At 43.0% G+C, this 13,123-nt stretch overlaps 3 protein-coding genes across 3 annotated transcripts; 1 reads left to right on the forward strand and 2 right to left on the reverse strand.

Moving 5' to 3' along the window:
* Positions 1-2,470: 2,470 nt before the first annotated feature.
* HD556DRAFT_1314795 (uncharacterized protein) lies at positions 2,471-5,527 on the reverse strand (the record flags this gene model as incomplete). Its single annotated transcript, XM_041301005.1, has 10 exons — positions 2,471-2,532; positions 2,572-3,308; positions 3,359-3,470; positions 3,540-3,722; positions 3,774-4,168; positions 4,222-4,367; positions 4,420-4,582; positions 5,007-5,122; positions 5,183-5,328; positions 5,371-5,527. The coding sequence occupies 10 exons, from the start codon at positions 5,525-5,527 to the stop codon at positions 2,471-2,473; spliced, it is 2,217 nt and encodes a 738-aa protein (XP_041152259.1).
* Positions 5,528-5,539: 12 nt separating this feature from the next.
* Positions 5,540-5,716, reverse strand: HD556DRAFT_1200547 (uncharacterized protein; the record flags this gene model as incomplete). Its single annotated transcript, XM_041296376.1, has 1 exon — positions 5,540-5,716. A coding segment is annotated over one exon (177 nt), but the record flags the coding sequence as incomplete, so codon positions are not given.
* Positions 5,717-10,349: 4,633 nt separating this feature from the next.
* HD556DRAFT_1451402 (uncharacterized protein) lies at positions 10,350-12,678 on the forward strand (the record flags this gene model as incomplete). Its single annotated transcript, XM_041307948.1, has 8 exons — positions 10,350-10,526; positions 10,593-10,647; positions 10,714-10,912; positions 10,965-11,093; positions 11,145-11,260; positions 11,315-11,479; positions 11,537-12,003; positions 12,055-12,678. 8 exons carry the CDS (start codon positions 10,350-10,352, stop codon positions 12,676-12,678), a joined length of 1,932 nt encoding a protein of 643 aa, XP_041152261.1.
* Between the last annotated feature and the right edge of the window lie 445 nt (positions 12,679-13,123).

The raw sequence follows: 13,123 nt of genomic DNA on the forward strand, positions 1-13,123 counted from the left end.
TACAATTTATGTGAAATGCGGTGAAATTTACTTCAAGTCTGATCTTGGAAGTTGGAAAGGACATATAGGAGGACCATACCCATCAGGAAAACCCTCCCGGGCATAATTTTCATAAAACATTGTAATTTAGATAATTCTATGTAATCACAGAAAAACCGCTAAAAGACGATAAAGTACAACAAGATTATCAATAATCATTTGAAAATACAAAAATTATATCTATCTATATAAGAGTTCAACCAAAACGTGTCACAGTTATCGAGAACCGTATCACTTGTCCACTCTCGTGGGACGATGGCACCAAAATTCCAGACCCTTCAGTCACTTTCCATGTAGAACCCTGGCTCCGGATGTGCCAAAAGTCTGTAGAATCATGGCCAGCCAGTCACTGGCCGGAGTATGCAAACTCCAGCTGGCCGGAGTATGTGGAATCAGTGTTGACTGGTGTAGATATATACATATTAGAATTACTGTAAACACAATAACTAGCCTTATGCCTACAAAATGTATAATACAGCTGGCCGGAGTATGTAGAATTAGTGTTTAGTGTTAATATATATATAAATGATTACCATCAGTGGTAGTGGCTAGCTTTATGCCTGCAAGATATAGAATTCAGCTAGCTAGTTGGCTGGCCTGATTTCACTGCAGGTAGAATCAAGCTTGCCAGTATGCAATTCTGTAACCAATGACTGACCAGCCTTGACTCCACTGTTGTAGAATCAAGAATCAAACTGGCCAGGACACAATGTTGAAACTGATAACTGGCCAGTCTTGGTTCTACATGTTGTAAAATCAAGTCAGCCAGTCACTTGTTATTAAGTTGCATACTGGCCAGATAGCCTGTACAACATGTAGAATCAAGACTGGCCAGTTATCAGTTCCAACATTGCATCCTGGCCAGTTTAATTCTACAACCGTAGAATTAAAGCTGGCCGGTTTAATCCTATAGAAGAATCAAGCCTGGCTAATTATTGGTTTGGGATTTCTATACGAGTACTAGTCATTAGTTACAGAATGTCATACTGGCCAGTTATCAGTTTTAATATTGCATCCTGGCCAGTTTGATTGTACAATAGTAGAATCAAGGCTGGCCAGTTATCAGTTTTAATATTGCATCCTGGCCAGTTTAATTTTACACCAGTAGAAACAAGGCTGGCCAGTTATCAGTTCCAACATTGCATCCTGGCCGGTTTGATTTTACACCAGTAGAATCAAGGCTGGCCAGTTATCAGTTCCAACATTGCATCCTGGCCGGTTTAATTTTACACCAGTAGAATCAAGGCTGGCCAGTTATCAGTTCCAACATTGCATCCTGGCCGGTTTGATTTTACACCAGTAGAATCAAGGCTGGCCAGTTATCAGTTCCAACATTGCATCCCGGCCGGTTTAATTCTACAACATGTAGAATCAAGACTGGCCAGTTATTAGTTTTAATATTGCTCGGTTTAATTGTACAATAGTAGAATCAAGACTAGCTAATTATTGTTTTGTAATTTCTATACTAGTCATTAGTTACAGAATTTCATACTGGCCAGATAGCTTGTACAACATGTAGAATCAAGACTGGCCAGTCATCAGTTTTAATATTGCATCCTGGCCGGTTTAATTGCACAATAGTAGAATCAAGACTGGCTGGTTTTCAATCACAACATTGCATCCCGGCCAGTTTAATTGTACAATAGTAGAATCAAGACTGGCCGGTTTTCAATCACAACATTGCATTCCGGCCGGTTTGATTTTACAACAGTAGAATAAAGACTGGCTGGTTTTCAATTCCAACATTGCATCCCGGCCGGTTTAATTCTACAACATGTAGAATCAAGACTGGCCAGTTATTAGTTTTAATATTGCTCGGTTTAATTGTACAATAGTAGAATCAAGGCTGATCAGTCATTGGTTTCAGATTTGTATACTGGTCAGATAGTTCCTACGACATGTATGATCAAGACTGGCTGGTTATTGGTTTCAACATTTCATACCGGCCGACTTGATTCTGTCTATTGTAGAATCAAGGCTAACCAGTTATTGGTATCAGAATTACATGGACTGCATAGGGTAGATATAAGCTAGTTATATACTCTTATAAGGGCCAGCCATGTACATACATGCTGTAGGAACCATCTGGCCAGTCCATATCTTAAATACAATTATCTCGGCCAGCTGTGGACTACATAGAGTGGAGCTAGTGCTAGCTAAGCTACCTTGTCATTCATTAGCATTGAGAATTATCCTGTCATATTTTTCCTAGCAAAGACAGTATACCAGATCAAAGTATAAATTGACATCCATTGAAATTTTTCTCTGCCTCCTCAACAAATCTTCCCCACATCAAGACCTGCTGATAAGCATAGGCTTGATGACCAGGTCTGGTGGCTTGGCCACCCCTTCTCTCCCATTCATTCTGGTGGTACTTGAACCAGTTTATGGTCCAACCCATTTCATGTCTTACCAGCCTTAATTCCTCTTGCTATCTATTCCATCTAGCCTTAGCCTTCAACCAGTTCACCCTGTAGACTAGATCGGTTGGAGCTTTAGTGACATATCATAGAGATAAAGATTTTTTCTTACATTCATCTATCCAGGCATCGTCTTGACCTTGGCTTGCATTATTTCCCCTCCAAAACCAAGCCAGCCTGTCTGACCCTTGTCCAAATCTATTTTCTTCTGTCACCTCTTTGTCTATACTGAGCTCTGTAGGCGATATTGGCTGATAAAGACTCCCCAAGGTGGCTTTGTCCATGCCTAGACCTTCCATTGCTGACCTTGCCCTCTGATAGCTTCTTACACACTTGTCAATTTTGAGCTGACAGCGTTGAGCTTCTTGCTTTGACCTAGTCCCAGCCCATGTAGAATTAGCACTTCGAAAATACTGACGATAGATGATGGCCTTATGACCAAGGGCCATTCGAAGCTTTTCGAGGCAGTCATTGGCTTGGCCCTTTCGAAGTTCTAATTCTTCAGCTTGGAGGGGACCCAGTCCGAGAGCCAATGCATCCTGGTAGGGCACTGATGATGGCATCCAGATACCCATCTCTTCAGCCAAGATTTCTTCGTCAATATACTCTGAGATCTCTTCATCTGAGACCTCTCCCCAACCATTTTCATCATGACCTGCATAGCAGAATCTAGGATCGTCGGAATGCACTGTTGCAGTTCCAAGATCCATACCAGCAGTCATGGCATCGGCTGTTTCATGAAATTTAGCTATCCTAGCTGTCAATCTCTGTCGCTTCTCTTCTATAGAAACTTTCTGTCCTGGGGTTGCATCAGTAGGAAGTTGTCGAATATCTGCCCTTAGTCCATCCCTAAAATAGTACTATGTCAAACGGTTTCTCTATTTTTATTGGTTACATACTGTAAATCCTCCAGATTGATGCCAGTAATGAGCCAAGAGACTGTCCCAGGTTTGCTAGTGTCGGTATTCTCAGACTCAGTTAATTTGAGTCTAATCTCTGCCATAGTTGGAGCTAGATACAAATACTGATCAGATGTCTATACAAGAATAGCAGCCTCACAACTAGACAGAGTTCACTTACCTTTGTTCATCTGCAACTGATAGATGTCAAGATACTCTCCACGTTGTTCCATGGCCTTTTTCTCATCGATCTTCCATATCGAAATCTTCTCAGGGTCCAGAGACAGAGTGAGCTCGTCAAAGGGAGACTTTGTGTCATCAACACCTTTGAGAGCCCGTTTGTACTTTTTCAAGAGAGTCTTCACTGGAAGCTCAATTGTCAAGCTTGTTCAAATGCAAAATTTGGAGGGCTTACTTATTCCCACTATTTTTTTCCAGTTTGAGTCTCGCATATGATCATCAAGAACTTCTTGACGGTGAGCCTGACTCATTGACCGAGCAGTTGGGGAGATCTTATTGAATGGTGCCCACAGAGTCTCCAAAATCTCCCCATCAACATGTCCAGCCCCTTGAATAAAGTTGAGGCTGTACCTTGCAAAGCAAGCTAATTTGTGAGCGCTAAGATGGAATTTTCCAACTGCTGGAACGATGTGCATATTTTCAGGTACAGACAAGCCCTTGCTCTGGGCTACTCTCTGTAGAAAATTAATGCTCCACTGACACCCCACATCATAAATGATGAGGGAAGAGTCTATACCAGCTGAATGATAATTCAATGCATTGCATATTGAGTAGTCGATATTCATGTGTCTAAAAATTACCTGAGCTTGCATAACATGTTGATTTGGAGGACATACACAGACCTTTCGCCCTTCTGAAAATCAACTATACTATGAGGAACAAAGCATCCATGTCGAGCACAAGCAGTTGCTCCTACACCTGTAGCTCGAAGATTGCTCCTGCTGATATTGGCTGCATTTACTGCACGATGATTGCTGCAAGAAGACCGCTACAAAGATAGTGAAGCATGAACGAAAAGTGGTTGTCATGAGCCAACTCACCTCTTTACTTTCTACAGCCGATGACAGATGAGTCTGGTATTCTTGATCTTTCACCATATACCCAAGCCCGTCTGACAAACTAATGTCCAACTGTGGTTTTCTCATTACCATATGTTGAGCAGTGAAGTTCCCGTCTACCACATATCTTTGTGAAACAAGCCAACTGTACAAACAGGTAAGCATAAGGTTAAAAATGTGCAAAAAAGAAAAGTAGAAGTCTCTCTCCGGACCAACTCTCTGGCTGGCATGTCTTTGAGTGACATCTATGCACCTCAGTTTAACCGGCCAGCATGGTTATGCATGCTATCTGTGTCAAGCTAGCAAGCCAATTTAATGTGCCGGCCGGCCTGGTTTTACATCCAGTCTATGCCATGCTGGCCAGCTTGATTAGAACATAAGTCAGTCCGGCCGGAGCTCTCGTACACTATGCAGTGTAGGGCTAGCCAGTGAGTATGATATTCTCAAGTGTGGTAGAGAAATTGAGTCGCCTCTCCTTAGAATGAGATGGATAAATGACTTGCCTTTCATATCTGGCTTGCCAGTCAGGAGGTAGGTTAATCCCAGGCTGTGGACAAGCAGGGCAAAACCAAGCCAGATCACCCTTGTCCGGTTTCTGCTCATCATTATGGGCAAAGCCAAACCATTTTCGACTCATCAAGTCTCTCCACAGTCGAGACACTCTCATAAGTTCTCGATATCGATTCTAGAAAAACAAATTGGTACTGTTAGTTTAACTTTCACCAAGAAGACTTATAAGACTTACAGGAACAGTATCTGGGAAACAGTTATTGGTCATTCGACGGATTTTTTCAAAGAAGCTGGATGCTGAAGTCTTGCACTCCAGTGCATCAATTAGAAAATGATTGAGGACATCAAAAGTAAAGGCAGTCTGTGGTCGAGTGGTACTGGCTGGAAATAATTTAGCTTTCAGCAATTGCAAATGCTGCTGACAATCGACCCCAGGACAGCTGCACCAGACAACGTTGTGCAAAAACACTCCAGTGGAATGTACAATGGTCAACTTGGTTGGTATAGTTGAACCATGAACTGTCTCCATTGGTGAAAAATCGGCCTCTGCGTCCATCGGAATATTCTCCCATGTATGCATGTCGTCAGAAAATGGACATGGTTGTCCCCCATGGCCCATATACCAGATAAAACCCAATTCTTCAAGTGATGTGTCGTTGAAGCATTTCCCAGTCCACTCTTGAACCTTGTGGAAGGGCAAAAACTGGTGAGCATTGACAATGCAAGAACGACAGAATGTCTGATCTCCACTGCAAGTCAAACAGCGGAATTTCCCTTCACCAATCTGACAAGACTGGCACTGGGATACATCGGAGGGTTTCTCCAAGTCAAGGAGAATATCCAAGTACAAGTCTCGGAAAGGCAGATATTCTTGGATGAAGTCATTTTGTGTCTGGTCGTAATAATCTCTATTTAGTACATCATTAAAAGACACTGAATCACTATGCTTGCCTTGGTTTTTCTTTGTGAGTTCTCTACATAGGAAACAAAGTCACCAAGGGTTTGTCTATCAAAATCTTCATGACTGTTTTGCAACCCTTGAGTGTCTTCTCTAATACGTTTACGAGGGCTGGAGGATGGAGATGGTGTTGGGGCAGTGTCATAAAGGCTATCAGCGCATGATTCCACCCAGGTTGGCTTCCTTCTCTTTCCAATGACTTGTTTATGAGACACATAGGCAACATCAAGGTCCTTGCCTTTAGACAAACGACCTCTTCCTTGGAAGGAAAATGTAGCTGCCTTGAGTCGAGTTTTTTTCTTGGGAGACATAGGGTTACGTGTGGGGGGAAAAATTGATATTATCAACATTCTATTTTTGATAGTTGAAACCATTCATAGGAATCACTAGATCACATCAACTAATCTAGTAGGTATACTGTCAAACACTTGATTTGTCCCATTCCACCCCTCCTCCTCCAAGAACCACTCCTTTCTTATCATCTACTTGTCACAACAAATAACTATCCTGCTGCCCCACCATCTGCAAAAAATAGGCCTGTGTTGGAAAGGGGGGTCTGGATACCCCGCATCTAGAGTGGATTTTATCCCTCATAAAATGGGCAATAACGAGCCTTTCTCCCGGACCCCATGGACCAATAGAATGTTGTAAAACCTTCCCGGAAATGAAGACCATTGTCCCAGGGTAATAATCCAGTTCGGCCCCAACATCTGCTAATGTCAACTTAGCCTCATGGCCACTGCCTAAACTAATCAGAAGATCAAAAAGAGAAGGTGCGCCACCAGAATCTCTGTGTGATAAAGTTGTACGATTTGCAATTATTTCCAATCCTGAGAAGATCGAGGGCCAATCACAGATGGGTGGTGATGTTCTATCAGAACCTTGAAGTTCCTCAATAATACGAGTGATTGCCAAGGTGCCTGCTTCGAATAGATCTGGAGCCGATACAGCGGTAATGGCATTCCAGAAAGATTCAGTAGCTGATAAAGCAGCTAGCCACTCTTGGACTTCCACAGACTTATAGGAAGCCGAGGTAACCATTGGGTCTTCCAGTCTCTGCAAATGAAATCAAACAAAGTCAAAAGTAGCTAAACAGCCACTAAATTTGGCCTATACCTCGTGTCTTTGCATAAAATATGCTGGTGATACTGTGACTCTGCCTGCTCCAAATTCTCCACCCCCCTCTGGGACAACAAAGCCTTGAGATCGCCAAGACTGTTGGGTGGAGGACGTAATTGTTTCAAGAAGTAAAGTCCGTAAACCCTTAGTGGCTGAGTTCACATATTCCTAATTTAATTTATCAATTGATGAGGGGAATTCCCAAGGAAGAATGAACATACAACCCGAGAAGAAGACAGAATATTTGGCAAGTAAATTGTTAAAATTTTACCTTGCCTGTCCACAATAGTAGCTGGTGCTGAAATTTTACCGATCATAGCTGCAGAAAAGTACTTTGGTAGCTGATTGGTATTAGCGAGGGGACCATCAGATTTAGGTGTAGAGACTTTGGCCATTTCGGCAAATCTGTCAACATCCCAATCCACATAATCTGCAAATGATGTGAATTTAAAACCAGGTGATATCTTGCAGAGTGAAACAACTCACAAGGATTTACCATTGCATGGGCAACTGTCAGTGCAGCTCGATTGATCTCATATTCTGAGATTGACGCAGAAGCATGGAAGTTGACATCACGTGTTGCTAAGCAACTGTCTAGCTCATGTCCAATTCTTAATCTTAAGTGAGACCATTTAATAGAGCGGATCAAATAAGGCCCTAAATATAACCTCTCACCTTGCTTTGTGTAGAAGGTGAGTTTGCAATATCCCCCCTCTGAAGATCCCTGTTGCTGATGATTTTCCCATAATTTCCTTGATCCTTGTGGTCAGAGCTGCTCTCAGCTTGATTGATTGACTCATTTGTTGGTCCATGGTGAGCAAGGAAAATTTTCAACCAGCTTGTTCGGATCAAGACTCAATTTAACTTATATGAAATGATTCCGAAAAAATTGTCCCGCGATCAAATTTGGATATATGAATGGAATCTACTGATGGAAGACTGATTAAATGAAGTCTTGCCCAGATTGTGACATAATTAGTACTGTAATAACTCGCTCAGATGCTGGAAGAGTGAAGACTAATATTGGCAGACTACCACAGAAGAATGAATGATATTCTGAATCTGGGACTACACTGTGGGATCCCTGTCTCAAATAACAGGAGACACTTCCAGCTGGAGTTCAACGCCTTGAGAGACAGCAAGGACTCACTTATTAAGAATGCAATCACAAAAACAGTAGTGTATAATAGTAAATTGGCATCCGGAGGATACCAGGACAAGTAGCAATGACGCCATATGATACAAACTGCCCTGCACCATCAGAAGGCTGACTCTTCCCTTCTGACCATGGAGGGGAGATACCTCTGAGGTTACCTCTGAGGCATATACTGGCTAGCCCGCCCTCAAAACTGTTCGTGTTAAGAGTTCTGCCTCAGAGGTAATACTTCGTTAGCTACACCTATACTGTAGGGTATTGAAAATGTTTTCTTTGTTAACCGAAGAAAACATTCTCAATACCCTGCAGTATAGGTGTAGCCAACTTACCTCTGAGGCAGAACTCTTAACACGAACAGTTTTGAGGGCGGGCTAGCCTCTAAGTGGCCTGTAGGGTATTGAGAATGTTTTCTTCGGTTAACAAAGAAAACATCTTCAATACCCTACAGTATATGCCTCAGAGGTAAGTTAGCTACACCTATACTGCAGGGTATTGAGAAACCCTGCAGGCCACTTAGAGGCTAGCCCGCCCTCAAAACTGTTCGTGTTAAGAGTTCTGCCTCAGAGGTAAGTTGGCTACACCTATACTGCAGGGTATTGAGAATGTTTTCTTCGGTTAACAAAGAAAACATTTTCAATACCCTACAGTATAGGTGTAGCTAACGAAGTATTACCTCTGAGGCAGAACTCTTAACACGAACAGTTTGGAGATACCTCTGAGGCATATACTGGCTAGCCCGCCCTCAAAACTGTTCGTGTTAAGAGTTTTGCCTTAGAGGTAATACTTAGTTAGCTACACCTATACTGTAGGGTATTGAAAATGTTTTCTTTGTTAACCGAAGAAAACATTCTCAATACCCTACAGTATAGGTGTAGCTAACTAAGTATTACCTCTGAGGCAGAACTCTTAACACGAACAGTTTTGAGGGCGGGCTAGCCTCTAAGCGGCCTGTAGGGTATTGAGAATGTCCGTCAGTCCAAAATATGCTAGCAGCCCAGGCAGATGGTGACAATGACGCCATATGATGACTCCCCTCTGTGGTCAGAAGGCAATTTCAAAGAAGAATCAACCTTCTGACCGGGAAGGGAAGTTTGTATCATATGGCGTCATGGCTACTTGTCCTAGTGTTCTGCCACCATCTGCCTATGCCAATAGTATATTTTGACTGGCAGACAATAATCAATGATAGCGTCCTTCAGCATGTCAATGGTGAGCCGCATCAAGGCAGAATTGAGATCTACATAACACATTATCTATCTAAGACATGTAGTAGATAATAGTTGCTTTGGTCTGTGCAGCGTTTGATTATTATACACTACTGTGCTTTTGCGCTTGCTTTCTTAATAAGGCTCTTTGCTAATATACACACGGTCACGTGACCTTTTCAGCCGGCAGCAAATAAAGTGCATCCATCAACATACATTTTCAAATACAAAGTACGAGTGACAATAAATTTTACTACAAGTAAGCAAACAAATAAAGTAACAAATACAAAAGGGGAGGCAAGACTTCAATGAGGGGGCCCTCCTCACCAAAGCCTCAACACTCCAGGTGAAAATGTATGTAGCAAATATATATATAATACAATACAAATTTGTCCTGTAGAAACGTTAGACCGAAATTTAAGACAAGATTAACACTTAACTAGAGAGCACTTGTCACACAAAAGTACCGGCAGGTTCAGCAGTCTAGAGAACAAAACAGATCAGTTAAGGTCATCAGGAATTGAGCGCTTACCACCATTAAAAAGTCGGAGCAGGAGCCACTGACAAGTGGCATGCACTGCGATACCGCCAATTCCAAGAAGCAGGAGCCACTGACAAGTGGCATGCACTGCGCTGAGCCCCAGTCCCAATAAGCAGGAGCCACTAACAAGTGGCATGCACTGCACTACCGCCAATTCCAAGAAGCAGGAGCCACTGACAAGTGGCATGCACTGCGCTGAGCCCCAGTCCCAATAAGCAGGAGCCACTAACAAGTGGCATGCACTGCGCTACCGCCAATTTCAAGAAGCAGGAGCCACTGACAAGTGGCATGCACTGCGCAACCCCCAGTTCCTATAAGCAGGAGCCACTGACAAGTGGCATGCACTGCACAACCCCCAGTTCCAATAAGCAGAATACTAAATAGAACAGACATACCTGCAATTTTTATCTTGAATCAATTACGATGTCTACCGACTGGTCTATTGCCTTTAAGCCAATTCTCGACCTTCACTCTAAGGCCATTTTTGCTGCAGGTTCCTCATCTGTTGGAAAACCTGTGGTGAGGAAGATTCGGAGGGCCATACTAGCTGCTCAAGACGAGCAAGAGGAACCCATTGCCTTGCCTACTTCCTTGAAAAAGGTCACAAAATTCTTATACTGTACATGTATTTAGTTGTCTGATGATATACATAAATGTTACCTACAGGCAATAAAAGAATACTATGCCAAAAGTCTCAAAGACAAGGAAGAGGCAGACAAATGTGAGGCAGCGAGTCGCCCAAGAGAACCATCTTTCTATAAGAAACCCCTGTCTGAGTGAGATGTAGCACAGAAATTATTTAAGCAGGAGATCGACTCATATGACAAGGCCCAACAACAGAGTAAAGGCTTGGAGTATTCAATCAAGTACCGCACTGGGAATGTCAGGGAGTGGTTCAACAACATGACACCTTCACAACAGCAGGAGGTCAAGTTTGCCATGAAGAAATGGAATGAGGAGGGGGCGCCAGAAGAAACTCAGGCAATGTAAGTTTTACTTCAAATCTACAGTTATTCCAGTCTAACACTTTGGCTTGAGATATCGTAAGAATAACCTCAAGAAAACTCTGGAAGATTTTGCAGAGCAAATTCGGCGCACCATGGGTTGTCGCATAGTAATGCTTGTTAGTCATAAGAAAAAAGCTAGTCAGACATTGTCCGTCAGTCTGTAAGTCATCAAATCAACATGGAAATCTCAAGACTAACTAAACTACTATAGACACGAAACTACGCCTCAGAATGCCAAGAAAAAATTTTCTGTGAGCTCGAGTGGTATCAAGGAGTGGGCTGCAAATGGATTTGAATCCTTTGGAGAATGGTCTAAGACTGAATTTTGTACGTGTTTCATTTGATTTTAAATATCATGCTCACTGACTATTAAATTGATAGACCCTTCAGAGGATTCAGACCATGCGGCTTCAGACTGTGAGGATGGACCTGTCTTACCTGAAATCATAGTAGATGATGAGGGGTATGCAAAACTTCCTCTTCGTGATGGTATTGGCCTCAAGGGCCAACACGAATTGATTAGAAGTATCTTTCATACTTCATACAGTAAGATCTAACATCTTCAATATGTGCATGACATTTGATTGACTCAATGGTTTGTAGAAGTCTGCACAGGTGGCTCTAGACCTGTACCTTGGGGCGTGATAACTGCCAGCCCGTCCAATTATTTGGAACCTGGTTCAGTTCCCACAGGATTTGTGGTCAAAGACCCTTCTCATATGAAGACAGAGGAGGTAAATCGTCTATGGATGCATTGGGAACGATGTTCTGCTACAAATCAGAAGCTAGTTGTCTTTATTAAGGCCAAGGATGCTGATATTCGGGTCACTGGGAAGTCCAAGACGAAAGTAGTGAGCACCCTAGACTTAGATGAAGAAGATCAAGGCCGGCCGGCTCCATTTGCCTCTCATTTCACAGAACGTACAACACAGCCGGCCGCTCATGAGACAACACCAGATGATGTTGCCATCAATGACCGATACACATTTTTAGAAACCCTTAGCAAGAATGAAAACTACTTGGAGCTTGTGGACGCCACTAGGGACCTGGCAATATTAGCCAAACAGAATGTTAGTGTCACTTGGTGCTGTTTTCAATTTTATGGCTTATATGTCCAACAGCCAATTTCAGAGCGACACCAAGATTTGCCTACCTGGGCTGACTGGTCTTGGAGCAAAAATTATCTTTCCGAGGACATTCACACCTCATATGTGACATTGATGGCCAGCTTAAACAAGCTACAGACCTGTCCAATCTCAGGGCCATCATCGGCAATGCCAGTAATACTAGGAATTGGGCTCCTCTATAGGGAGTCTAAGCGTGTGATAGAGTATGAGGAAGACGAGGCTGATCCCAATACCCCTTTCTACCTACCTCATTCTGCTATTGATCTACAGTTCTTGGTCGCTCTGGATGAGGCTGTCCGGGAAGTCTTATTCTCAGTTGTTGGTCAGATTGAGAGGCTGAACAAAGAGGGACTCAGTGATGAGGTTGAGGATGAGGAGATGAGGATGGTGGTAGAGAAGGAAAGGCATGAGGTTGAGGAGAAGGATGTTGAGTCAGAGGAGAATGTAGTTGGGGGAGAAGAACAGCAGGAGCAGGAGGTTGAAGAGGTGGTGCAGAAAGGGAGGAAGAGAAAAATTAACCATGCTTCATCAAGTAAGTCCAAGAAGCCTAGGACTGAGCCTGTGGTTCGTAGATCAGGTAGGGCGAGGCAACCCTCTAAGAGATCCCAGAAGATATGATCTTGTATCCTCCATTGTCTTCATTGCTAGTCAATCTTGTACAGTAATTACATATGCTTGTCTAGACTCTCGTACTGCCTGGTGATAAGTTATGACTTGAGTATAAACTGGCTTTCCTTGCTCTATGTACATATATATTGGCTAGCCTGACTCCTACATAGGTAAATGCAGGACGGCCGGTATGCTAGTTTAATACCTGCAAACAGGCCAGCCTGGCTCCTACATAAGTAAATGCAGGACGGCCGGTATGCTAGTTTAATACCTGCAAACAGGCCAGCCTGGCTCCTACATAGGTAAATGCAGGATGGCCGGTATGCTAGTTTAATACCTGCAAACAGGCCAGCCTGGCTCCTACATAAGTAAATGCAGGACGGCCGGTATGCTAGTTTAATACCTGCAAACAGGCCAGCCTGGCTCCTACATAGGTAAATGCAGGACGGCCGGT

The sequence above is a fragment of the Suillus plorans genome (assembly GCF_016647745.1).
Source record: "Suillus plorans strain S12 chromosome Unknown HD556scaffold_129, whole genome shotgun sequence".
Classification (NCBI taxonomy): Eukaryota; Fungi; Basidiomycota; class Agaricomycetes; order Boletales; family Suillaceae; genus Suillus; species Suillus plorans.